Source organism: Manis javanica, chromosome 4, assembly GCF_040802235.1.
Source record: "Manis javanica isolate MJ-LG chromosome 4, MJ_LKY, whole genome shotgun sequence".
Lineage (NCBI taxonomy): Eukaryota > Metazoa > Chordata > Mammalia > Pholidota > Manidae > Manis > Manis javanica.
The window spans coordinates 94,406,579-94,433,642 of record NC_133159.1 but is presented as its reverse complement, the minus strand read 5'-3'; the positions used below and the strand labels follow the sequence as shown (position 1 = coordinate 94,433,642).

The 27,064-nt window shown below is 46.3% G+C and overlaps 1 protein-coding gene across 5 annotated transcripts in view; it reads right to left on the bottom strand.

Annotated features, from left to right (window-relative positions):
* Nucleotides 1-26,483, bottom strand: part of TSPAN2 (tetraspanin 2) — a 48,315-nt gene extending 21,832 nt beyond the window's left edge. The window contains exons 1-2 of one of the 5 annotated variants that reach the window (XM_037020038.2): nucleotides 25,875-26,483; nucleotides 10,183-10,285 (exon numbers count right to left, since the gene is read on the bottom strand). In XM_037020038.2, the coding sequence (XP_036875933.1) occupies nucleotides 10,183-10,285; nucleotides 25,875-25,943 (172 nt within the window). In that variant the 5' untranslated portion in view covers nucleotides 25,944-26,483. Of the gene's footprint in view, nucleotides 1-10,182; nucleotides 10,286-13,385; nucleotides 13,622-25,419; nucleotides 25,556-25,743 lie in introns of those variants that run through there. The other 4 variants (XM_017661795.3, XM_017661797.3, XM_017661796.3 and 1 more) reach the window with 4 other exon arrangements.
* Nucleotides 26,484-27,064: the final 581 nt, after the last annotated feature.

The window sequence follows — 27,064 nt, the reverse complement described above, 5'->3', positions numbered from 1 at the left end:
GGGGCTGACAATCTTCCCAGGCACAGATGGGGAAGCAGAGGGAGGGTGGGGCAGAAAGGGGCCATTAAGGAGAAGAGCAGAGGACACAGTGATAAGGCAGTAGAGTTTTGTGTGACCTACCAATTTCAGAGGCAGCACCATATACACTGGACAATGTAACATCACAAGAAAATAGTAGCCAATCAAGGGAGGTGATAAAGTAATATACACTAAATAATGTTATTATTAATACAATATTAGCTATATTTATTAAGGGTTTATATTCTCCAGGCACTGTTCTAAGCACGTGGCTCAGATATATGAATTTAATATTCATGAGGCTGGTGCTAATACTATCTCCATGTTTTAGACAGAGGAACTGGGCCCCAGAAGGTTGCCCAAGATCATTGAGCAGGGATAAAAATATCCATCTGCCTTCAAAGCCAGCTCCTCATCATTGCCCTGTCACAATAAGAGCAGCTTAACCTGGGTGGTAATTTCACTCACTACCTGAATCAAGTCACAGAACAGTTCTCACACAGAAAGAAAAGGGCAGAAATGTTCTTGTTCTGAGAGAAATATGGCCAAGCCTTTTCTTACTTCCTTTTCTGATCCTGAGATAAGTTAGAACACAATGCAGAGCCTGGCACTCCACTTGCTTAGAATAGTGCTAATCGCCTCTATTTTATTTTTTGGCGTGCTATTCGTATGAGTCATCTGGAAACCACTCCTGTTCGTGGAGAGGGTGGAGAGCTGGTGTCCCACCTCGGTGGGGAGGCCCTGAGCCTGGCCTGCCTGAGGCCCCTCTCTGTGCTGCGGGAAGGCAGATCTGTCTGTTCCCTGACACTGGCCAGCCTGCTTGGCTTCCCGCGCCACCCAGGCCGGTCTCAGGGCCTTTCAGGGACCAGGAAGCCCTGCTATTCAGCAGCCCTGACGCAGGTATTTATTTCCTGCTATACTGGGTCTGCCACTTCCTCCCTTTTCCTTTTCTTTAAAAGAATAAATTCATGTGGAATGGATGCAGTAATGAGAAAAATGATAAGGATACCATATTAAAAATAATACTATTGTTGGCCCTACTGCTTAAAAAACTTAAGGTTTTAAAAAATTTTCTTTATTTTTCAAACTTCCATTTCCATGATCTCATTGGCTCCTCAAAGCAACTCCCTTAGGTAAGAGAAGTGTTACATTTCTGTTTTACTAATGGGGGTCAGAAAGGCAAGATAGCTCTGGGAGCCCCAGTTCTCATCCTAGTGAAACAGGCTACAGGACAGCAGCCACCACACCTTATTATTCTGCCTTGCAGAATGTCTCACTGGTGGACATCTTATTGTATTGATTTCCCGCTTAAAATGCTCATTGCTTCCCCACTGCTACATGATACCGTCTACAGGTTCTGCTGGAAGACACAGCCTAGGGACTGGCCCCCCGGATCCTTATCCATCCTACACTCTGGCCACATGGGAATTCACTGTGGTCTGACCCAGCCTGCTCTTTTCCATTTTGTGCCTTTGCAGGTTCTCATATTTATCTCTCTCTGTAGATGTTAAGTCCACAGACAAACCTTATTCATCCTGCCTGGACTATGTCCAACACAGACAGAATTCCTGAATACTGTTTGTTGGATGAATGGATGATAAAAGATAAAATCAAATCAAGTTCTCGATGGGCTGCCATTGCCCATCTTTGAGTTTCTAAAGATACAAGCTGGGAGTAGATCTCACTCAACATCCATGAAGCCACACAGGGCTGGGCTCTCCCGGGGTCAGGCAGATGAGGGCGGAACTGCACACCCTGAGGAAGGGCTCCTGACAGTCTGGAGTATAGGAAAGAGGGGGTGCTCCTGAAGAGGTCAGGGTGTGGTGGATGGAGGCAAAGGACCCCAGGGGGACAGAGTTACTCTGCATTGCAAACAGTCCTTCAGGCAACAGTGCTTGTCCTTCTGGAATAATGAGCTCCCCATAACAATTTGTTTATTTGTACAGTATTCCATTCTTAGGCTATTAGAATCCTAGAGCTCACATGAAACTGCCCCAGTGGCTCCAGTGCCTGCGTTCTCTTCCCGGCGAACTTCAGTCTGTGTGTGTGTGGGCACCATGACTCGGCCCAATGCCGAGTGGGCCTGCTGGTTGGAGCTGAAGGTAGAATCAGAAGGAACTGGGCAGGTGTACCAATTCCGTGGCCTGCTGAACTTAGTCACAAAGCAGTTGTAATACTTTGCATACCATAAGGCGACCTGTGGCTTTCAGGGATTCCTTATCCTTTTTCTTATTTGGTCCTTAAAAATAGCTGTTGAATGAACTAATTGGCAGTCACATTTTAATTGAAGATGGTTTCTGTAGAGCCCTCTTCCTCCCACAGCCCTCTTGTGTGACAAGTATATTACCTATTTCCCAAATCCACCATGCTTTCCAAGTCCTGTTTCCCTTGACTTGAAAAGAGAAAACACTTTAAAGTTGCATTTTTATCATTAATAGCCATGCCTTCTGATGCCAGTGATCTCCGGGCGACACATTACCACTAATTCCCTGACAATTCCACCACTTGTTTCTTAGGTTTCAAATTGTTCTTTTTAAGCTAGAAGCATCATTTAGTTAACACAGAGAAGAGACAGCAATCTCCTAAAGCCTTGTCTGCATCAAGTCATTTAAAAATGGCTCCCCCATTTAGGGAGTGGATAATGGCATGTCACCAATTTTAGTGGCTTTTTGGCAGCAGACGGTTTTACAGACCTGGCTAATGACCATTTTTCATCTAAAGATATTTTCCTCTTCCTCTATTCAACTATGCCCTCCTTCCCAGCTTGCCCTGAATGCATATAATTATATAGGTATCAAAAATATTAGATGAGACTTAGTGTGTGGGGAAGGTGAAGACTTGCATTTCTTCCTCAGTAACAATGGCCATCAGTTACTGACTGAATATGGCTCTAAGCACTTCACAGGTATTAGTCCTGGAGCCATTCCCCACTTCCGGTGCCTCAGCCTGCTCTGTCCTATGCCCTTGGTGGCATCATCTCAGGATTCTGCTACCTGCGAAGGCTCAGTGCTAACACCCATTCACTCATTCTGACTACACGGCACTAAGCCACTCCTTTACCCTTCCTTCTCATACTCTCCCATGTCATCATGCCTCCTGCAGGCTGACTCCTTCTTTAGCACGCCCTCAGTACATTAAGAAAAACAGTTAATATTTATTGAGAGTCACCACACAACAGGTACTGGCTTAAGTACATTCCTATGCTAAATCATCTTATACATCAATCCTATGAGGTATGTGGAATCAGTATTCATACTGCACCACTGAGGAATATGAGACACAGAGATATTAAATCATTTACCTAAGACTGAAACTGAACTAGGGGGTCGACTCAAAAGTGCACAGCCTAACTCATTCGCTGCCCTTTCAGTAGGAACTCAGAAGAAGGCTGACTCTCTTAGAAGTCTGTTAATTTTGCAATTTGTAATTGGCAGGAGGGTTCTTCTTCCTTGAGAAAAGTGCTTGACGTGTTTATATAGGGCTGGGAGCCACACATCCAGGCCTGCCAGCCATGGTTTTAGGTAAATCCTCTTACTCCTCAGTTTTGTTATCTGTAAGATGGAAATAATATTATCTCCTCTAATTTGTCGTAGAAATGCTTTGGAAACCTCGTCTCAGCAACATAAGCTATAGCACGTCTCTGTTTGGCAGCTACCATGACTCTCAGGTATACTGAGAACCAAGAAGTAAAACAATATTACCGGAGTGAATCAGAGTTTTGAAAAAGGCTAGCCAGCCCTTCAACATTTGGCTCTGGAACATTTAGGAAAATGTAAGGATACATAGTATCCAGTCACAATCACAACCAGGCTCTGTGACTGAATTCAACAGGCAGCTATAGTCAGTCTGTGATCCTCAAGAGCCAAGTGGCTGCTGTTTGTGCGGGCAATCCCTTCCCGGAAAAAACCCGCTCATGTCCTCCGCTCACAGACATGACTCGATGCGCTCAAGCACACACCAGCTGTCCAGCCTTCCAAGGGCAAGGAGGGTCGCTCCCACTCAGTGCGCCTGGAAAGAAGACCCCTGTGGTGTCTGTTCCTTTAGGAGCAGCCCCAGAGACAGAACGCAGCTGGAAGCTGGAGGGACAGATTGGTTGGCAGTGGAAGACACAGGGCTTCTCTCAGGAATTCCCTGAAAGATACTAAAGTGGACACGGTCTAGGAAACACCCAAGTTACCCAAGATTTTCCTGCTGCCAGCTCTGCCCTGGCCAGGCTCTCCTGTCTCCACATTGGCAACCAGTGGACACAGATCTGTCTTGGCCTGGCCTCAGAGGCCCTTGAGAGGCAGCAGCAGGAGGCACTCAGCCTGACCACCCCCACTCCTTTCCTCATTCCCAACTCCCCTCATGGCTGGATCCTCTCCACCCTGTTCCCTGGCTGTGAAGCAGATCTTTATCACAGGAGAAAGAACTGGGATCCTAGAAAGGAAAGCGCCATGCCCTCACCCCCAAAGGTGGAAGAATTTCTCCTGCAAAGTGTGGCAGTCATCTGTGCAGAAGCAGGGAGCCAGACCACGTGTCCTCCTGAGGTCCCTCTCAGAGGCTGGACTCCAGGCTGTGAGGCTGTATTTTCTTAAGAGTCACTTGAATGTTTTAAGCCTGTCCACCAATGCCCTTTAGCAAAGGAGTGATGAGTTTAATGGGCCTATAGCTCTGGAACCTATTCTGAAAACAAAATACACAGATCTGTGTGTGGTACCCCATGGTGAAGTGAGGTTTTCCAAAACCTGGGCCTACTTCTTTTTTAAAGTCCTATTGCCTCACATTATTAGCTATGCAAGTCCATAAATGGTATCCTGGTGTATTTTTCTTCTCCTGTTATTGCTAGAGTGCAGGTATCTTTCCTATTTCTACAAGTATTTCCTATTTCCTATAAAATTATATAGTGAGGAAAGAAATATCAATTTCTATGAACACATATATTGCTCCTTCCATTTGTATTGTAAGAAATACTTGCAGTGGAGAAAAGGACTCCACAAATTCTCTCTTTTGTTGCTCTATCCAGAGAGGCAGCTTGCAAAGCAGAGCGAGCACAGGCCTGGGTGTCAGCAGACCTGGGTTGTGGGCTGAGCTCCGCCATGAAGAGCTGCAAAAGCACAGCTTTCTGCTGGCCTCGCTGCTTCACTTCTGGTCCTTAGTTTCCGTATTCGGTCTAGCGCTAAGATTCTACAATGACCCACTTCCTGAATTTAGAGCCCAGAGTATGAGCATCTTCACCATCGGCTACTCAGGGGCTGACTTGGGGAGCTGTGTCTCAGGAAGAAGAACTAAGGGTGGCAAACCCACATCCAGGCCCTGGGCCGCAAGCAAGCAAGGACTCAGGCCCTGTTGTGTGGACCATTGGTTTCCCTACCCAGAATCCACTTCCTCTTCCTCTCCCAGAGAAATGACTCTCCTCCACTCCAGGTGCCTGTGGTCTGAGTACTCATGCCCCTCAAGCTTTAACACGGGCGAGAAGCCCAGGCTGAAGCCAACGAGCCCGAGCAGCTGGCCACAGTGACTTTGGCTGGATCCGTTGGAAGCAAAGAGGCATGTACTTCTGCTGCCAGGGTTAGTCAGAAGATGGCCCCTGTGGCTGCAGGCAGCCACTTTTCTGTGTCTAGAGGAAACCTGCCCAGAAATGGAGCCAAAAGAAAGCAGAGTAAGAGATGCTCCAGACAGGATTTGGATCACATCACTTGTATCCCTGACACAAGTACTAAATCCTCAACTTTTCAGTTATGTGAGTCAAGAAATTTCTATTTTGCTCAAGATAGTTCAAGTCAAGTTTCTGTGATTTGCAATTAAGAGTCCTGACAGATATGCCCAGAAAGATTATGACATTTCTTGCATCTTGGGGAGTTCATATTGTTTTAGTTTAGATTAGAAAGTAGAATCAGGAATGTTTGTATAGAGCTAGTTCACCCTCCTACTATACAGAGGAATGTCCTGAATTGATAAGCACCCCATTCTGATTTTTGCCACATTAGTAGTTAATACTGATGTAGAGGATAATTTACTTTGTGAAAGTCTGCTCAGCTTCTTTGATTTATTTAATCATTAGAAAGGTTTTCTTATGTTGGACCCAAATCTACACCTGTGAAATTGCTATTGGTGGTTTATTTCTGGGGTCAGTGCAGACAGAGGCTGCGGCCCAGACTGGCTTCCCTCCTCAGTTCCACATTCCTGCCCCTTTCTCTGACTGAGCAGGACCCCTTACTTCTGCAATTGAGGTTTCCATCTGAAAATCATCAATTATTCAGGCTTGACTCCATCACTGAACTCCTTTGTCATTTTGTGCTTGCCTCTGAATTTAATATTTAGTAATGCTCACTAATGTTTAATGTTTCTTGTCTTTCTGTCCCTTTTCCTACTGTACCCACCATTATGCCCTTAAGTCTAGTGTATTATATAATCTAGCATTATCATTATCAATAATCTAGCATATTTTTTTCTGTCCTGTGACTCCCCTCTCATTTGACTGCTGCCAGAATAATCTTGCCCAAGCCATACATTAGCCTACTATTGCTTATCAGATTAACTGAGTTTCAAAGCCCTCTATAGTTGTCCTCCCCCTCTCCCCAATTCTTCCTCCTTCCCAACATGCCCCAGTCCTTCTCAATCCAAGAAGAGTCCTCTGTCCATCCTGGCTCACCACTGTTGGGTAGTCTTGCCCTACAACCTTTACAGTCCCCATTCCTCCTTTTCTTCATTGATTAGTCTGGTCTTTCAAACCTAACTCAAATCCATCTTTTCTCATCAGTTTAGAATGACCCCTAATGTACCCACTGCACATACTACTTGGATGGCACTTATTTACACAATACTTTCTATTATAACTTAGACTGTTAACTCAGAGTCTTTTCAAATAGATTGCAGGTGACATGGGGGCAAGCACAGCATTCTCATACTTTTTTGTGTGACCAAGGAGTCCAGGACTACAGATGCTGGCTGATGTACCCTGGACAGATTATATTTTTTCCCAAATGAAGGAACCTACAAAAAAAGGGGAAGCATACAGGCACCCCTGCTCAAATGCACAACTATGCCTAAAACCAAGTATTTGGTGAAATCAAAAAATTAAAATAACCATGGAGAGATTTTTAGGTACTTATTAGATATTTAATTATTTATAATTAAATATTGAAATAATTCAACACTGTTTATTATATATTTAGTTATTTATTATCATCGAAAGGGAGTTGTTCACAGACTCCAAGTCTTCATGGTTTTTTAAATTGATTTTTCTTTACCATTGCTGAAAATTTCTAGTTTAAGCTAAAAAATAACATAGAAATTTAAACTGTTCAGACTTGGTGGTAAAGAGGGTGGGGGCTGGGTTTTAGGAAGTTAGTTATTGCCAAACAACTTGGAGGAAGAATGTCTGACTGTAACTGAACTGGTTGATATTTTCCCGTGTTTTGGTTCTAACTAAGGTCAGATTCTTCCCCACCTGAGGGCACAAAGGCAGCTTTAGATGGAAGGTCCTGAGAGTCACACCTGGAGAAGATGAGATGGGAGTCCAGTGCAAACCAATAGCATGTGGAAAGTAGAATGAATGTTATCCTGCTTGAATTTCAGGATAACATTTCAGGAGCAAAAGATTTCCACTGTTTTATTGGGACTGACCTCACGTCAGGACATCAAGTCATTACTGAATTCAGAGTAGGGAGAGAAAATCATGTTCACCCTGGGCATCAGTTGTGAATGGTTGGAGGGGCGAGGTTAAGAAGGCTCCCCTAAGAGTGTCCTGAATGATTAGCTATAACTGCCACAGACAAGAGAGAGGATGGTACCTGCCTGCCATGTATTTACCAATGCTAATTCAGTCATGAATATGGCTCTCCTTAACTCAGTCTATCTGTAACCTACCCACCCTCCAAGGCCACAACCATGCACCCCTCCACCTTGAGGCTTGCCCCGCCAGCCCACAGGGTCCTTGCTCACTTCTTAATTTTGTGGTTATGTCTGTACCACTTATTAACACTTCACTTATTTTGATTGTTATCTGCTTTTTATTACTGTATATGTCTGGAGCAACAAGGATCCCATTAATACGGGACTGAACCTCTGCTGTGGTTAAGCTAGTGGGCACAATGTTGTACCCATTGTGACTTCATGAAATGGAGTTAGAAATTACAGGGAAGAGTTACAAAATAAGCAGTGTCTGGAATATCAGCAAAATACAGGACAATGCATTTATTTTCCTACCCTCCCTTGACTATTCCTGTGCATCCCCTGGGGTGGGTTTGCAGCCTGCAAAAGAGGTGGGACAGGACAAGGACAGGCTAGGCTTTGTCCTGGAACACTCAGGTCTGCTCTGGGATGGAGAATGCTACTTAGGTTTTCAGAGCCAGGAGCTTCTCAAGGAAGAAAATGCTAAATTTGTGTTAGCTTTGGATAAAAGGGTATGTATCACCTGGAAACTGTGTGGGTGGAAAAGAGCATTTCAGTGTTAAGTATGATGGCAGGTTTCTGTGCTTCTTTCTCGTAACAAAACTACAATTTTGTCCAGATGTCAGAGAGCCTCTGGGGAGCCTGGGCTCACTTCCAGGGCCAGGGTTATTCTTTATTAGTAGGAGAGCTAGTCATAGTAATTCTCTTCTTGGCTGTGATTGGTTTAGGTGTGAAAATACAGTGCAGCTCTGGCCAATAAGCTGCAAGGGAAAGTCAGGTGGGAAACTTCTGACAAGGTTTTATTCATTCCTGAAAAAGGCCATATTGTTTCTTCTTTGGATGTTGTTGTATGAGGATTATGATGCTTGAAGCCACTTGCAGCTATACTGTAATCATAAGGGGATATATCTGAGGTTATTCTGAGGAAGGGAAGTAAAAAAAATGGGAAAAACCTGGGTCCTTGATAACTTTGTCAAGCCCTCAACTAATTCTGGAGATTTCTCACCTTTCATCAACATTTCATCAACTTTGAGACATGTAATATCTTTGTAACTTTTCTGAGATTAGGATGCTTTTTTTTATGGTATGTCATAGTTAAATTTGTAGCATTTCTTTTCTTAGTGGAACTTATAATAATTGTGTGTTTTACAAAAGACTGCATCTGTGATTTGATGAAATGTGGAATGTCCTTATTATCCATTTTTTAGAAGGTTTTCTTTACTTTCCTCTGAAAGTATCCTCACCGATATGGCTGTGATCCTCCCAGGAAGGAGCAGTGTGGGGACGGCATTTGGAAGAGAAGGTAACACAGCTGTGAGCAGCCCTGCATGAGGATGTCCCTGGCTCTGGGTGGGGCCTGGACTCTGGATTCCTTCCCAGGAAAGAGGCTCTGCTCTTCTTGGGATTTGAAGCAACTAACCTGCATAAGATCCTATTTCTCCCTGAGCACAGAGGGCCGCAAGCAACTGAGGAGCACTCTGTGACTGGGACGGATCTTAAAGCTGCCAGCCACATAGGGCTATTGCCTGTAGTGACAGTGGTCTTGGGCTTTTCAAAATCTGAAGTCTAGGAGCACTTAGCTGGAGAATGAGAAAGGGCTGCAGAAGAAGTAGGTGAGAGGAACTAAATCCTGGGGAAGAAGGCTCGGCCCCAGCTGACTGCATTGTCTCAGAACTGGAGGCTACACCCTGCCCCACATTCATGCCTCTCCTACAGCTGGGGAGGCAGTCACCCATCCCCATGGAGGCCTCGTCCCCAGGGCAGCCCTGCCCTCTGCCATCCCTACTGCAGGGGGGGACTAAGATTGGTACTAAGGGGGGACCAAACCTTGACATGTCTCTTCATTTAGAATTAGGTTTCTCTTGCAGAAAATTTAAACACAACCTCACAAAATAAAAGCCTGACTTGGCAGGAGCCTCTCTGACCCCAGATGGGCGGGTGAGTCACTGACGTGTGGTATATGGACTTTGTGGTATTCATGAGGGGCAAAAGGGAGTTCTCAATGCTTTGAAAATGGACTGTGGCTGAAAGAAGTACAATGGGTCCATCTTTCCACACTGATCTTCCATGATTTCAGAGAGCCGAGGGATGACCATGTGAGGGGCAGGCAGGTGGGGGCGGCAGGGCTCTCTCCCACCTCGACCTCATACTTCCCCACCCCCAGGGCCAGGTGTAGTTCACAGGGGCCAGGTTTTGCCTTCTTTCTTTCCCTCTGTCCCTTCCCCTCCCTCAGAAGTCCAGGTATAGGTTCTACAGTAGTTAAAGCTTAGGGAAGCTGAGGTCACTCACCTATATAAAAATACTCTGGGGACTTGTCCTCGGATGAAAGGTCCTTCATGGTGCCTCCAAACCGAAACCATAGTCCAAAAGCGATGACAGCTGACCCTGCCAGCTGAAAGGCAAACAACACTGCTTTTATAACGGATGGAAGGGGGAAGTGTGTGCACAACTCAGGAGCAGGCTGTGGGCACAGAATGCAGGCCGGAAGGGGGCAGCCCTTTAGAGCTCGCCGACTCTCCATTTCATACGGGTAGTGAAATGGTGTGTTCAAAGCCTGCCTGTCCTTGGCAGATGTTAGAACTGGGGCTTCCTGATTCGAACATGAAGTTTTTCCCATTCTGCCCAGCTACCCTGCAGTTATGGGGCACATGTGAAATGTGTCAGTGGAAGGCATCTGCCCCCTGCCTTCTTGCCCCTTGCTTGGACCTCTTCACCAACATGACAGTGGGAGGGGACTGACTGCTGCTGGGTCACCAAGTGCAAGATGAACTCCAAGACCCGGGAGGAAACTTACCTTTCTGAATTGGAAGAAAACAGAACCTTCCCACCCTCATGAGTGAACAGTACCCAGCTGGAAAGCTGTTTTGGAGGCATCTAGAACTCTTTATCCTCCAAGCCACTACAGTCACAGCACTGCCTGGGGATGGCTTTGCAGGCAGAGAGAGGGAGCTCGGCCACTTTTTTTTTTTTTTGGTTGCTATTTTGAGTTTCCATGGAAAGTGTGAAAGGAAAAAATAATTTTCTGAAAAAGCATGGTCTGTGTGCCGTGCGGCTTGTGGAGAGGCTGACTGACTGGCACAGGCAGGTGGGGCAGGCTGGCGGCTGGTAGAGTCATCGCCAGCTTCCTCTCGGCCGCTCTGAGAGCTTCTGTGAGGCTCCAAAGCTGGAAGCCTTTCTGCCATTGAAGGACTGTCATGACCACCTGCCAGCAGGCTCCAGCCCTGGAATCCTCTCTACAAACACCCTTCTCGAATTTCACTGTATCAGTCAATCAACAGATGTTCACTGGACACCTTCTGAGCCGAAGGCGCTGTGGGAAAGTATGCAGAGAGGTGCAAACAGCCTCCCGGTCGGCCAACCCGCCCAGTTAGTGTTGGGATGCCCTCGCCTCTCATCAGATGAGCAGTTCAGAGGCTGCCCCTGACCCCAGTGGGGAAGAGCAGACATAGATACTGGCAACAGGAGCACAGAGGCTGCAGCCAGAGACGGAGAGGTTTAATAAGGAAAAATGGTTTCAAAGTCATGGTCAGACCAGAGCCCTTTGTATACAGGATCCTTCATCTGTGGGGCTATTGGTAAAGAACCTGGTGCTACCCCTTGGGACTACCTGGCTGGGTCTATGTGAGCACTTTGTCTTTCACTCTCTATGCCTTTGGCCAGCTTCTTCAGAGGAGCAGCATGACTTCAACGAGGAGGAGTTAGAGGAACAGAGTTCTACCAGCTGGACCCTCTAATGTGGAAAACTTCAACGTTTCCAGTACTCAGAGGAAAGCACTAATTGGATAATGTGAGGGACAGTTAAAGGAATTGGGCTCAGTCAGCCTTAAAACGTTTTTCCATTTTTCAAAAGGCTTACACAGCATGAAGAAATATTGACAGAAGTCATGCTAACACATTAGCAATATTTATCTTTGAAGGGTTGGGATTAGTGACTTTTTCTTTTCACTATATGTTCTAAGTTTTCTGCATTAAGCACATATTATTCTTGAAAGTTTAAAAACGTATTTTTTTTAAAGCATTATGTAGTAGTTTATCTGAAAAAGCAGGGACGATTTTCTTGCACCATCGTTTGATCTGGGAGGAAACTGGCTTCGAGGTCATTGCTGTTTCTGATGAAGGAAAGAGGGTGCTGCCCTTAGGAAAGCGTGATCCTAGAAGCGCCCCAGAGCTGCCTCGGACAGAGGTGCCTAGCAAAGCCTCCCGGGCAACCCTGCCCACGCTGCCTCTGTGGCAACCAGATGGAAAGACAGTTTCCAAATACAAAGCAATATCTACTGACAGAGGCGTAAGGCCAAGGCCTGCAGCCACCGAGCCGACTGTGGAGGAGGTGACTAGTGTCAGGGACACCCTACCATGCAGCCACATTTTTGGCATGTCTGTGCACAAACTCTAATTTATAGCTGTCTGGCTGGGATCATCCTCCCAGACGGAATACATTTGTCCACTACTGGCACAGATGTGTTTGATGCATAATGGAAAATTAAAAGAGAGGTTGCAATTTAAAGCCCTGGAGGCAATGAGAAAAAAAATCCAAGCTTGCTCATCCATGCCCCCCAAACCCAAACCACACGGGTTTCCTCCTGGGTCAAGGAAACTGTGGCTTAGCTGAATGGCATCACTGTGTGGAGGGAATCCTCCCAGCATACAGCCACTCGCTGTGCTGGGAATACTGTGGGTGAGGACCTCATCAGGCCTGGGGTGGCTTGTGACGAGTGATCACCACTTTGGAAAGTGGCATCAACGGAGACCACATAGCCTTTTGGTCCTTTTAACTCAATTCCTGTAAGGCTCTTGAAATACCCTGTGTTCACCCTTTGATCTACCGCACACTAGAAATTGCTTGGAAAAAAGTTCATACCAATTTCAGTCCAGTCAGGAACAAAGTGGGCAAATCTAGTGCTATTAAATCCCACCTCTCTTTACTGTTCCCTACTGGGAAGAGACATGAATAAACTGGGGGAGGGCCTTCAGGCCCCTCTAATCCTAAATTTTAACCCTTCCAGACCAAAACAGCCCCAGGGTCCCATTCTTCCACCTCCTGTTAATCTCAGCTACTCTTTTGCATTCAGACAAACACTGCACCTCAGCCCAAGTCAGAATAAGGATCAAGATGCTGCCTTTTTTGTCCCTTTCCTTCTCTTGTGCCCACACTCTTTTTCCCTTCCTCCCTGGCTTTCAGGGAATTGACGGTGGTCCCAGTCCATGTGCCACACTTTAGGGAAACAAGGATGAAAAAGACACAACTCCCAGTCTAACATGGAAAATGACGTGTAAACCAACAGACGCAGTATAATGCGGGAAGTGTGCTCAGCCAAGGAACATCACAAAGCCTAGGGATCAGGGCAAAGTGTGACAGCTGGGGTTCAGCTGATGATATCCTGTTGTGATTTACATCTCGAAGAATGACTGACAAGTCAAGAGCAGGGAAGGGCTGGAGGGAGGGGCAAAAGCCAGGCAGAGGGGACAGTGTGGAACAGGCTTTGCTTCCTTACCTGGAACGCTGTGTTGGGGAGAGGAGGGTCTGAAGGCTGTTTGAGTCTGGGACTTGAAAGGCAAGCTGGGGCAGACGGTGGCTCACAGCTTCTACTTATCTTGCTACCACGCAGGGCCCACAGGGAAGGGGAGATGGGAGCTATTCATTCTGAAGGGAACAATCAGGAACTTCAATGCTGCCTGATGCCAGCCAGTGAGGAGCCTGAGATAAAGAGTCGAGCAGCTGAAGGCCAGATCAGGGACCCTAGGGCGTGGAGGTGGTGAACAGTGAGGACCACACCACCAACTAAGAGCTCTGCACATGGCTCCCCTGGTCCCAGGAGTAGTACCAATCCCCATGCCTTTGGAATAATTATCATTAGAAGTATCATTGTTTTTCCAGGAATGGGCTTTTTCATACAACAGCATGAATTGGGCCTTGATGTTAATAATTTAATAAACATTTACTGAGCATCTATTGTGAGCCAGGAGCCAAGGATTCACAGAAAAGGAAGATCCAGTTCCTCCTTGAGTATCTCAAGGGCTCATGGAGAAGCTGACTCCCCCCTGGGTGGTTCAGGAGGAACACTAACCCTGCATGCAAGAATTCAATCACAGAACCAGCCTACCAGGAGATGCCAGATATCATTCTTTGTTTGCCATTTATTTTCTGAGTACCAATTATGCATTAGGCACTCAGGGAATGTGATAAAACAGGACTTTGAGGGCAATAGTATGCCCACTATTTAAAAAGAAGAGAGAAGCAAAATAGGAAAAAAAAGATAGCAGTGAAAGGAACAGACTATAAATATATTTAATGACATATAAATCCATGTCATTAAATAAGGGATCACCAGATACAATTATATTATGCATTTTCATGGGCAAGTCATTTCAGGACTTAATCATATTCCAGAGAGTTTTCAGGACACAAAGTTGCAAATGGTAAGCCTGTCTTTAGAGAATGTCTTTAATTTGTGTTTCAAAACTGAAGTAGCAGAAGAGAGGATGGCAGATCTGATTAGAAAGCATGTAAAACAAAGTGTATGGACAAAGCCCTCCTTTAAGTGAGGGCTATCAACCAGTAGAACAAGTCACCTGGCATCAAGTAGAACTTGTTAATGGTTTCTATTTATTTTACTGTATTTATTTCCACTTTCTTGGAATTGCTGATGAAATATCCTATCTTGAGAACAACTTTTTTTCACTTAAAAAAATGTTTCATGAATCACAAACATAGTTCTTCGGAAGGCAGGTCAGAGGGAGAGCAGTACTCTGAGGTGCAAAAAGGCCAAACTCACTCCCAGACCCGGGTCCTTGAGGCTGCCAGCTTCCCCTCACCCCCACCCCACCCCCAGGAGGCTAGCTAAACCTGATCACAAAGAGCAAGTCTATGCTACTCTGGGCTCTGGTGAATATCCCCAGCAAAAGCCCCCTTTTGGGTAAAAGACCTCACTTGGGGAAGTTCTCAGATAGCACATGTGCTTTTACCTAGATGGAAGGCAAGTTCATTGTCCTCAGACACTCTAGCCACAGTTTCAGGTCCTTCTCCCACTGGGGGCCCTCTGCTCTGGCTATTTCCTTAGCTTAGACGGTGCTTCCCTGCCCCCAACCAGCCCACACTGATACCCAGCTGTTAGCATTGATGTTACTTCTGGGAAGTTTATCCTGGACCACGTATGTACCTTCCTTCATGTCTCATAAGAGCATTTACACTTAAATAATTCTGCTATTAAAAAAAAATTAAGACCTGAGCTGCGTGAAGGCAGGGACAGAGTCTATGCTGCTGTGCCCAAGCACCTACCCCTCTGCCTTCCTGTGCAGGTATCCAACAGACAGTTGTTGAATGAAAGAGTGGAGGACCTTCACAAAGGTACCATTTAGGCTGTGCTTTGGATGGAACTGTGCTGCCCCATTCACACGCTGAAGCCCTAATCCCCAACAGAATAGTATTTGCAGGCAGGGCCTTTGGGAGGTGATCAGGTTTAGATGAGGTCATGAGAGTGGGGTCCTCATGATAGAATTCCCTTATAAGAAACCTTGGACAGTGCTTGGGCTCTCTGTCTCCATCTCTCTGCCATGTGAGGACACAGAAGGCAGCTGTCTTCAAGCCAGGAAGGAAGCTTTCACCAGGAATTGAGTTGGCTGACACCTTATTCTTGTCTTTCCAGGCTCCAAAACTGCAAGAAATAAATTCCTGTTGTTTTAGCCACCCAGTCTACAGTATTTGTTATGACAACCTGGACTAAGACAGACTGACAGAGTGAATGCCCTCCAAGGAATACATTACAAAATAGCATTTCGAATCCACCAGCACCTGGAGACACTGCAGATACCAGGGAAGGCACTGTGTAAACACTGCTGAATATGCTCAGCAAAACACTTTCACACAGAGAAACAAAACAAAGCTAGCACACATAGTATCCATTCCATGTTTTTCAAAGCCCACAGGAGTACATGTTACGCACTGTGCAAGGACACAAAAATAAATCTATATACATGCCTTTTACAGGCAGGAGCATATGATCACTTAATATAATGATAGCAACATACACACACACACACACACACACACACACACACACACACACACACACGCTCCCCACTCGAATCAAAGGTGAACAAAATCAATTCTGCTTTCTTTCTTCTCCAGAGTGAATACCATGTTTTCACACAAACCAACTCATTTGCAGTTCTTTTCTTTGGGTTGAGTCACACAAAGTTGGAAATGGCACTTTCAACCCTAGAGTTTTCATTAAAAGCTTTTAAACTAATATCTGCTCTTGGTGGCAATTCTCATCCCAGATGGAAACACGTAATGAGCACTCACAATTCTTGATATGATTGCAAATCACATTACAAGACCATAAGAGTAATGGAGTTTCATCCTTCAGCAGGTAAGAGTCAGAAGTGCATTTGCTCTGGAAGATGATACTAATTTTCTCAGAGGAAAGCCAGCTCCCAAGATTTTCATCCTATTATGCAGTGAAAGCAAAGTAGGATTCAGATGGCACTTTCTCAAAATCAAAGATTTTGTCAGAAGAAATACAAGAGCCAAATGCCACGACATCTATGCAAAGCCATCTCCAAGGAACCTCTCTGCCCTTCCTTGACATCAGGACCGGGTGTGGTGGAGTTGGAAGGAAGATCATGGCAGTGTATGATGAGATGCCTGTTAGTTTGGAAAGGCACCAATGTTTCTGATTTCCCCTATTATTTTCCTCATAATGATTTCATAAGAACAAGCTCATGCTAAGAAATTCCTGAAAGACTTCCTTCAGGTAAGGATATATTTTAAGATCAATCAATGCTTAATTCTTTGCACAGATGAAAACCATGACAGAATCAGAGTATTCTAGTCATCTCTGGAAAGAATACTGGGCTATATATTTGTCCCAGACAGATCTTCTTCTGCTTGTTTAGATTGCTGTAAAGTTAACTTGAGTGGACCAATGATCCTGGGAGCAGTATAGAAGTGGTGGGGGGACACTAAGCCCAGAAACTAACCTGGGATAGAAAGCTTGCTGCAGTGACAAAGCAGATGTAATATACAGAATGGAAAGTGTGTGGTATTTATTGAGTGGGCATACATAATGCCATCTCTCTAAAGAAATACAGGGAAAAGCAGCAGGAGAGGAAAGCTCAGCAAGAATTAGGGGAAAGATGATGGCTGTATAGTCTTCTTTGGCAGAGAAACAAATGTCACAGCCGACTGGCTAATGATTCCAGTGAGCAGATGGCTTTATCAAGTGAAGACCAAATATAAGACATACAGAACTAAAGTCTAGTCCACCGAGTGAGTTAAAATTCAATCCACCAGAGTGAGTTAAATTCCTGTCTGCTTTACTTCACCTGGCAGATGATTTCCAGGAGGACAATAATGGTCTTTTCTACATTCTCTGCTTTCCTCCTTGCAGCAACCAGCTGGCGCTTACCCCAGGCCTGCTCTCTGAGTAAACAGTTACCTTGAGTGCTATAATGGCTACTGTGATGTCTCATGTATAGCAAGCTTTATGTCAGCAAAGATAGGAAGGACATTAGACAGTATTTATTTTACAGCCTAATAATTTTCAAGGTAGTTTGAGAGAACTACTCTTGAGGAGATAAATGGGATTCCTAAATATCAATCACTAATAATGATTTTCACCCAATTTTAGTTGTTACAGAGAAACAATTGGAGAAAAAAATGTTTCATGTAGACTTCAGGTTAGACTGGAACAAACCTAAATGCCTTTTTTTTTTTATAAAGTCAGCTTGGATGGAATCAGATAGAAATCATACAATTCTAGCTTGGTGTTCTCTTAACAATTTTACCAGTAGCCATTTGTGGTCATGAAGGCAGGCAGCACTGGGCCATTTACAGGGGACTAGGCCGAGTGGAACCTCAGGGAGACTGTGGATAAAGTGAAGGTTCCTGTACACGTGTGGGCAATACATTGTTATTGACTCTATATAAAGAGCTCTGCCCAGTGCTCTGGGCTGCAGGGCTGCAGGAGAGCAGGAACTGGAGTGGTGGCAGCACTGAGGACAGAGACTGAGACGGCTGCAGGGCCAGAGAGGCCCAGAGGCAGAGACCAGCTTGCTGCATGGGGACTCGCTCTGAGTAGATGGGATTCTAGTGACTGACCTGCCACCATGGGAATAAAGTTGGGTATAAATGCTTTTCACCCCAAGAACGGTCCATTGTCATTTTTCAGTCTCATTGAATCCATAGTGAACTTGTCTGAGGCTGAAACCCACTGGCAAGACAGAGACCACTTGGGCTTCCTAGATGAGTGGCAGCAGCTTCCAAGGCACTCATCCCTGCCCCGCTGGGGGGCTGCCATTCCTGTCCAGTTCCCTAGCCCCAGTTTATTAGCTGACTCCTTCCCAATGACATTACAGTGTGGAGGGCAGGGCTTGGCACACACTTTGGGACATTTGCCAACCGCTCTTTTAGAAAATTTTACCTCTTCTTAATATTCTGGCCGAATAACAATGCACTTAGGATAATGACAAAAACATCCGCATGTATAGCACTATGGTGTTCAGGAGTTGTAGCAGATAAACTGGGGTTGTAGGCATCCTAGATTTGAATCGGGCTCTGCCACTTACTAGTCTGTGATATTAGGCAAGCCACTTGACCTCCCTAACCCACAACTTCCTCATCTACAAAGTGCAGGTAACAGTAAGAATGGGTTCACATTTCATACTTAGAACAGTGAGTGTCCGGCATTTAGTGTTATTATGCTGGGAGACTCTCTAATGTTACATTCAAACTGAAAACTTAATCCTACTCAAGGTAGGGAACAACACTCCCATGGCACCAGTAACCTAGTCCTCTGCTGCTCCCCCCTGCTCATTTTTATTTTAGCTCTACACTCTTTCCATGACAGCTGGAATTCCCTTGAGTTTTTAAAATCTTTTATACTAGATATGTCAGTGCCCTTTCCAGAAACTACATTCTCCCTCTCTATTTTAGTTCTTAAAAGACCCAATAGGGAAAGATGATTTACAAAAAAATAACTCTTCTTTGGCTAGAGCTATCTGTAGACAGAAAGTCCTAGGAACAGAACTTACTCCAATAATGTAAGCATAAATGTTCTCTGTGTTGTCCAATATTGTAGCCACTGGCCATCTGTGGTTACTGAGCACTTGAAATGTGGCTGGAGTGACTTAGGAGCTGAATATTAAATCTCTCTTAAGAGTAAGTAATTTAAATTTGAATAGCCCCATGTGATTAGCAGCATAGCCACCATATTGGAGAGTGAAGGGTTTTTTACCCTTAATTCCTTTTTCTTAATTCACATGTTCATCCCACCTTGAACCTTCTCTCCCTTTTGGTCAGCAGACCTGGGGAGGTTAGAGCATAGATTTCAGGGCTGCACACAGAAACCCAGCTCTGCAACCAGCTAGCTCAGAGTCCCCAGGCCAGTCTCCTAACCGCTCTGTACCTCTCTCCTCACAGGAGAACTGCGGGTGACAACAACTGCTTTTTCAGTGGGCCACTGTGAGGATTAAAGGAGTTAATATACAAATGTACTTAGGAAGGCAGTGTACATTTACATCATGCTTACTATTTTCCAAGTTTTTGTATAGAGTTAATAACAATGTATTGCCCACACGTGTATAGGAACCTTCACTTTATCCACTGTCTCTTGATATATATCCTTTCTCATTTCCCATCTTGCTTTTCCTCTGCCTTAAACCGATCGGTAGTGTTCTCAACCTCTCTCCAACTTCTCCTATATACTGGGGTGTTTTATGCATCTCCTCGCACCTGTGTGTCTGGAATGCATCAAGATTAAGCCCCTCAGTAGATATAATCTCCCTGGTCACCAATTTAACATTTTCCAAGCTGGCAGCATTTCTCTTATATTTCACATGCTCTAGTAAGTTAATACAGTGAAAACAAAACAGGGCTTAAAATCAGAAGACCTGGATATGAATCCTGGCTTTGCTCCTCCCTCTTTGATATTAGACATCCTGCCTATTACGAATGACTTTCAGCTTCTACCTCTGTAAAATGGGGATTACATTATTTCATGGGATTGTTGTGATTCATGATCAAGTGGGAGAATGCATGTGAAAGCATTTTGAAAACTAAAACAGCATATGAATGGTAATTAGCATTACTATTTTTGTTCCCAATTAAATCCATAGAGGATGAAAAAGGCAGGCCAAGGTAACCCTTGCTCATCTGTAAGATGTGCACTCAGCCCATTTGAGAATTTCATCTTATTGGTTTCTTTCTCAATTCCTTTTTTGTAATTCCTTAGCAACCAGGACATGATTTGTCTCAAGGTCAGTATAGCATCACTTGCTTTAGGAGACCAGCTCTGTTGGGATATTAACTATTAATACTAAGGTAGGGGATGGGGGTTATGTTCTCTTTTAAGTCACACATGGTTGGACACCCAAAGATACTGCACAGATGTAGAATAACACAAGGCAATGTAATGGACAACGGACAGGTGGCTGCCTGGTAATTTTAAAAACCATGAAGTCTTAATGTAAAAAAAAAGAGTCTTAAAACAATAAGATGGTAACCGGAATTAAGAGAGCTACAACAAGGAAGCCAGGTGAGCAGGCCAGGAAAAAAGGTGCTCCCTGTCCCACTGGGAAATGAGAAAAACCAGTGGGTCTTTGTCCTCTTCAGGCCACATCTAAACCAGCAGTTCTCCAAGTTCTCCATGTGATTCCCTAGGCCAGCAGCGTTCGCACCACCTGGGAGGCTTGTTAGCAACGCAGACTCAGTGAATTAGAATATATATTTGAAAAAGATCCCCAGATGATTTGTGTGCACATGAAAGTTTGAGAGGCAGAGATCACAAAAGTTTTCCTGTTGCCATCCACTGGCTTCCCTTGGGTAGCACAGAGGCAGGGCAGGGAACAAAAAAAAGTGCTCCTGTGCCAGGGTCAGGACACACAATGCTGTTAGCTGGGGTGATAGCACTGACGGCTGAACCTCTCTAGGTGCTGAGGGAGGGAAGGAGGCTTCCAGCATGACACCCTGCCCTCACGGAGCCAAGACACTAGAGAGGGAATAAGCTACAAAGGCAAAACGGCCCACTAAATACAGGCATGAGTGCCTCAATAGCAAGGACTGACTGTCATAGTCATCTGTGAACGCTCAGCACATGGTGGGGTTCAGGCACGTAGTATGGTCAGCACATGTTTCTGACTGATTGACTGCAGAGGAAGGAATCTCTCCTTTTGACTCCATGCCCTTGATAGGCTACAAGACTGCCACTTCGCTTGTTTGGTTGGGCCTAGGACAGCCATTTCCCACTTCTCTTTGTCTTTATGAACACTTTAGATATACATTAATTCATTTTATATGCACAAAGATCATAGACTGATACTGGTATTTGATTATGCTCATTTTACAGAAGAGAACAGATTCAAAGAGACTAAACAACTTGCCCAAGTTCCCCTAGTTAGTAAATAGTATAGCCAGGAACAAACCCAGGCAGTGTGATGCCAGTATTGGCCTTCCGTGCTTTGAATTCCTGGATTTGAATTGCCCTGCTGCCTAGACCTGTCTGGGGTCTGGTGGAACAGACTCCTGGAGCTGTGTCTCTAGCCTCTGGCCCCCCTCGTAGACTGCCTGCCCCCTCCCCTCCCCCCCAGCAATGCTACGCCCCTCTCATCCACGGCAGGGGCGGCTGGCCACTGCTGCTCTCTTCCCACCTTGATGGGAGTCAGAAATGAACACTGTCTGCAAGAAGTCTGCAGAAATTCCTACCTGCCCTCTGGGGTGGTCTAGCTTTTGAGTGGACCCCAAAGAATACTTTCTTCACGTATTTTTCAAAATCAGCCTCTCTGATAGATGGTAGCTCTGAAGCTATTTGAAATAAGTTTGGGAAGGAGCAGAAGGCAACTCCATAAGCTCAAGAGGCAAAACCTCTTTCACTCTCAAGCTGTGGGACATGGTCTTTCCTAAACACACTAGATAGGCATCACTGACTGAAACCCAAAGCTGCGTTAATAGTGGCAAGAAGGAAAGGCAAGCAACTTCAAACAAGCCATATATGGCATCTGACTTTCCACAATGAACAGTCCTGCTTCCTGTTGGTCGGTGACACTGAGCTGCTCAGTGCAGCACAATGATAGGAACACACTGAGTGTGCAATGGCAAACCAAGGAATCAACAGCGTCCAGGTTTTGCTTTAAATCAACATACATGGCTTGGTGGACTGTGGTGTTTTGTTTTTATTGCTATGCAACAGTGAAAAAAATGTAAAGGTGATTTCAGTGAAAGCATGGGACTATGCTGTGCTATCTGATTGTAGTATCCGATTTAGACATGACAGATGTCGGGAGGGGTTTTGTGTTGGATGTCAACCATGATAACAAAAATTAATTTAGTGGGGTTCATGGCCAGGCTTTACTTTTGTTTTTAAAATGCAGTGGTGTATTTAGTCAGCGGCCCTGGACCACGGAGTGCTGTGCCGGCTCTGGCAGGATCTAGCTGAATGTTTATAAAATCAGAAGCACAGTCTAGGGAAACTTAAACTAAGTTGCCAGAATGAGGTTGCAAATCGATTTGTCAAATTGCAGATCACAAAACATACCCCAGCCCCCACCTCTGTGTCTGCCTTCTGGTGAGTTCCTGACAGGAAAGGAAGTGTTGTCACCGAGGGGGACTGTATACCTCAGAAGGACAGGCATGCAAGCATCTAAGGGTGTGTGTCAATATTACAATTCAAGTTGTTAAAGCCTATCCTTCCAGAAAAACTGTCCCTTGCCTCCTGCAACTTCCCACAAACCCCTCCAACAAGGGAAAAAACAACTAGGGTGGGGCTTACAATGAAGGTAAATATCTAGAAAATTTATCCCAAAGAATCACTTTCCCCTAAATCATTAGGAACCTCTTTCAGTTTGTCCCTTTCCCTTTGGTTGTGTAAGTAGAAGGAAGGCTGCCTGTAACTAACTGCTGCTGTTTCCAAGACCCTTGGTCCCCACCCACCATGGAATTGGGAGAGAAGAAGGCCCAATATTCCTCTCCTGGGCTCAATCTGTGCAAACAAAGAACAAGTCAATAGGTAAGGAGTAGGCAGAGATATAGGCTCAGTTGTCCTGATAAAGTTGATAACTGATTATCTGTGCAATTAGGGAAGGCCATTTGGACCAAGTTCTCTGACCTGCAGATTCATTAATTCATTCTACAGGTATTCACTGGGTGCCACCTATGAGCTGGGCACTGTTGTAGGCACTGGAGATACAGACAGATACGAACGAAACAGGGAAAAATTCCTGCTCTCAGAGTATTCCAAGTTCTACTGGGGAAGACCCACAAGTACAAACTGAGAAGATAATGTGTAGTTGTCCTAAAACAAAGACAAGCTGCAAGTCTCTTGGCAAACATCCACTCTATTCCCCAACATTAAGGGACTCAAGAAAGAGGGCTTTCATTGAATGCTTTCTATGAGCGAGGCACTTAATAATAACTTTTTTGAGCACTTACTATGTTCTAGGCTTATAGGAAGATGAGGTCAGATACTTTGCATGGTCCTTTTAATCCTCTCAACAACTCTATTACTCCATTCATACCATGATAAAACACAGGCCTGGAAGCAAGAGTAACTTGCTTGGGACACCTGCTTGGGATCTCTGCTCCCTTCATCACGCCCTTGTTCTGGGCCTCTGCAGGTGGGCGGTGGGTCACCCCCTCACCTTATCCACCTCCATTCTACCAGTCCTTTGAGGTTCAGCTTAAACACCCCCCTTTCCAGAACTGTTCTGACTCCTCATGACTGCTGGGAAGGTTTCTTCCAACTCCTTAATTAGATCATATATAAAAAAGTTCACATCTAACCCCAGCGGCTAACACATGATAGACACTCAAATACCACTTTGTTTCTACTTCCCTTCTTACTATGTTTATGGTCAGAAGTGCAAAGTTTGTCACTTGGTTATATGCTGTCTTATTTGTTGTTGTTCTGTATGCATTGCACTCATTTCTCCAACAAGATCAGCAGCTTAGGGAACAGCATTTTATATTTACAAATTATATTTGTATATTTGTAAGTCATCTTTATAATACTTATTTAATAATTGCCTAGTGGAGTGTTTCTCAAACTTGAGTATGCATCAGAATTACCAGTAGGATTTGCTAAAATAGATTGCTGGGTAGGTCCCCAGAATTTCTGATTCAGCAGGCCTGGAATGGGACTGAGAATGTGCATTTCTGACAAGTTCCCAGGAAATGCTGAGGTTGCTGGCCCAGGAACCTCACTTTGAGAACCACTGGGTAGGCGTGTAATGTACCACAGTACCTAGAAGCATGATAGCTGAGTCTGAGTCCCATCTCTGTCACCTCACTAGCTGTGTGATCTTGGGCAAGTCAACCTGTTTGAGCCTCTGTTTTTGTATCTGTAAAAATGGGGATAACAGTCTGCACATCAGGACTGTTATGAAGATTAAGTGTAATAATGAATGCAATGTGCTTAGCATCGTCCCTGACATTGAAAACATTTAATAAATGCTTGCTATCTTCCCTGGAAAGGCTGGCACAATACCAGGCAGTACAGAAGCACTGAGCCCAGCCGCAGATTGCTTCTCAGATGGATAGAAAACTACTTTTGAATCTGTAAGCAGTGAGAGTGAAGGGTGCCACTGCAGTATAACATCTATAATTAGCAGCTTTTGAAATTAAGTCAGATTATTAGAAAGCACAGTACAGGGGCCTTTAGAAATGGTCCCCCCAATAGGATGCTGGCTGTAAATGCCCAGGTGTACAAAAACCATGTGTATTTTAAAATTCAGGGGCTGTCTTTCTGGGTACCCCCTTCACACCTTCCTGTCCTATAGGCTGCTGAGGATGGCAACTTGGCCCCTGAGAGCTGGGAGTTTGCTGGAGCCACCCAGGCATCTGGGCTAATGGATTGGCAGAGACAAGTGAAACCCATCATTCAATAATTAATTAGCTGCAGTCCGGGGAAGACTAACTCCTCAGAGCACAAAGGACAACCACCACCCTCCTTCATCCTAGTTTCAAAGCACCCAGGCCCATGCTGCTCCCTCCCAGCTCTAAGAATCTCTTCACCCAAAGCAAGATCCACATTTTCCGTCAGGGTCTGTCTGAGCAATTGGGCTGGCTGACATTCTCTTGAGAAAGCCCAAGAGGGAATGTGCAGACAAGACAATTTTCAGACCTTGTCTCACACTTCTCCATGGCCTGAGACAGGGTATCCGGGGACCTAGGGATGGTGTAGTCCTAACCTTGTCCCAGTAATATAGGAGACAAGGGTCATGGATCTCTCTCTCTCTCTCTGCGAACCACTAGTCCCAGGATGTTCGATCAACGCAAAGTTCAATGAGATCATCATCTCTGGGAGCATCAGTATTTAGCAGAGGCCGCGGGCTGGGGGTTGTGGGGAGGTGTTGCCCCTCGGAAGCCACTTGCTTCCGCCCACCCCCTTCAGAGAAAAGCACTGTCACCTCCTCCCATCCAGCTGGTACCCTCCCCTAATACCCAGAAAAGGACGACCACGCCCGCCCCCATGCCATTTTCCCTGCTGCCCCCAATTTCCTAAACAAACCATCACAGCCGGGTGATGGTGTACCCACCCACTCCGGCTGGGGAAACAACCTCGGCAGTCCCGGGCAGGGGTCTCTGTCCCAGCGCCCTGCCAGGCCCAGGCTTCAGAGGAAAGGCAGAGCGAAGAAGGGGGTGTGTGCGCGGAGGCTGCAGGGAAGCTGAGCCCTCAGGACGTAAGGGTCTGGCGTCCCCGCACCTGGAACCACCCGCTGCGAGATGAAAACCAAGGCGGTGGGTTACTCAAAGGGAAGAGCCACACGGCGTCTCCCCTCTTCCCACCGTTTCTCGTTCTCAGTCTCTCCGTTCTCTCCCCCTCCACCGCTCCCCTCCCTCTTTGTCCGCCTTATTCTCACCTCCGCCCTTGTGAGCGCCCTGCCTTCTGGAGCGCGGCTGGGACGCCGCAGCGGTCAGCAACCAGGAGACCCCGGCCCTGCGCCCCCGCCCGGGCCCTCCCCAGTCCGGCCCTCTCGGTTCCGGGTCTCACCCAGAAGAGCAGGTTAAAGCCGAGCAGGAGGTACTTGATGCACCGCAGGCCCCCGCGAAAGCGCCCCATGCTGCGGACCCGGCGCGGGATCCCGAGTCCCCAGGCCCGCGCTTAGAGCGGCGGGAGCGGCGTGAGGCGGCGGGGCGGGGCGCGAGGGGCCATGGGCGGGGCCGGAGGGGCGGGGCGAAGGGCGGGGCCGGGTGGGAGCGGGCAGGGGGCGAGAGCGCCCAGAGGACCCGATCCGGAGGCTGGCGAGTGAAGTGGGCGCGGAGAGGGTGGAGATCCAGCGGTCCGCCTCCTTCTCTCCCCGCGCGGGGCGACCAGACCCGCAGGCGCTCGGCTCCCGGTGTTTGTCGCAGCATCTGGGAGGAAGGAGTTTTCCACTGGGGACCCGAGACCCATTTAATCAGCGCCCTGTGCAGAGACTCATTTGAGGCCTGCTGAAATGGTTGGGAGTAAGGACGCACGGTCCTGGCGGCTCTGGAAACCTAGGAAGGTGGTCTCGGGTGGAAGAGATAAGTAGAACCCGAGGCCGCCCTGAAGCTGGCAGTACCCGAAGCGGGGCACCCGGCCCGGGGCATCTGGTCCGGCGCTGTGGTCTTCCCGCGCCGCGGTGCGAGCGCGCACTGGCCGCCAAGGCCGCTTCTCGGGGATCCTCCCTCGGCCCCTCCCGCGCCCCTCGGGAGATTCTTACCTTAATAGGCAAGAGCTGGGAGAAGGCGCAGGACGCGGCTGCCCTGTGCCCCGCGGCTGCTCCCCACCCTACTCTGCTTGGCCAGCTGGCTGGCGGAGGGGGAGTCAAACTCCCTGGTCCTGCTGAGTTCCACTAATAGGAGGAGGGCTTGGAAAGGAATCCAAATCTTCAGGGATTAATTGTGTTGTGGAGATGGGAGAAAAGGAGGCGGGTTTTGTTTTGCTTTGTTTTATTAAGTTCGGCTGCTGGAGGGGAAACCAGGCTCCCACTCCCATTGACTAAATGCCTACAGCATGTGGTGCCAGATAGTACGGGGGCGACAAGAAAGTGTAAAATCCAGGGAGCCTATGCTTTGATTCAGCAAAACTTTACGTGCCTAATGTAGGCCAGGCAGAGTAGCAAGCCCCCGAGACTCAACAGAGGGGAAACAGCCAGACAGGGTCGCACCATCTCTCGTGGTAGAGATAGATGGGTAAGCAAATAATTATAGCAAGTT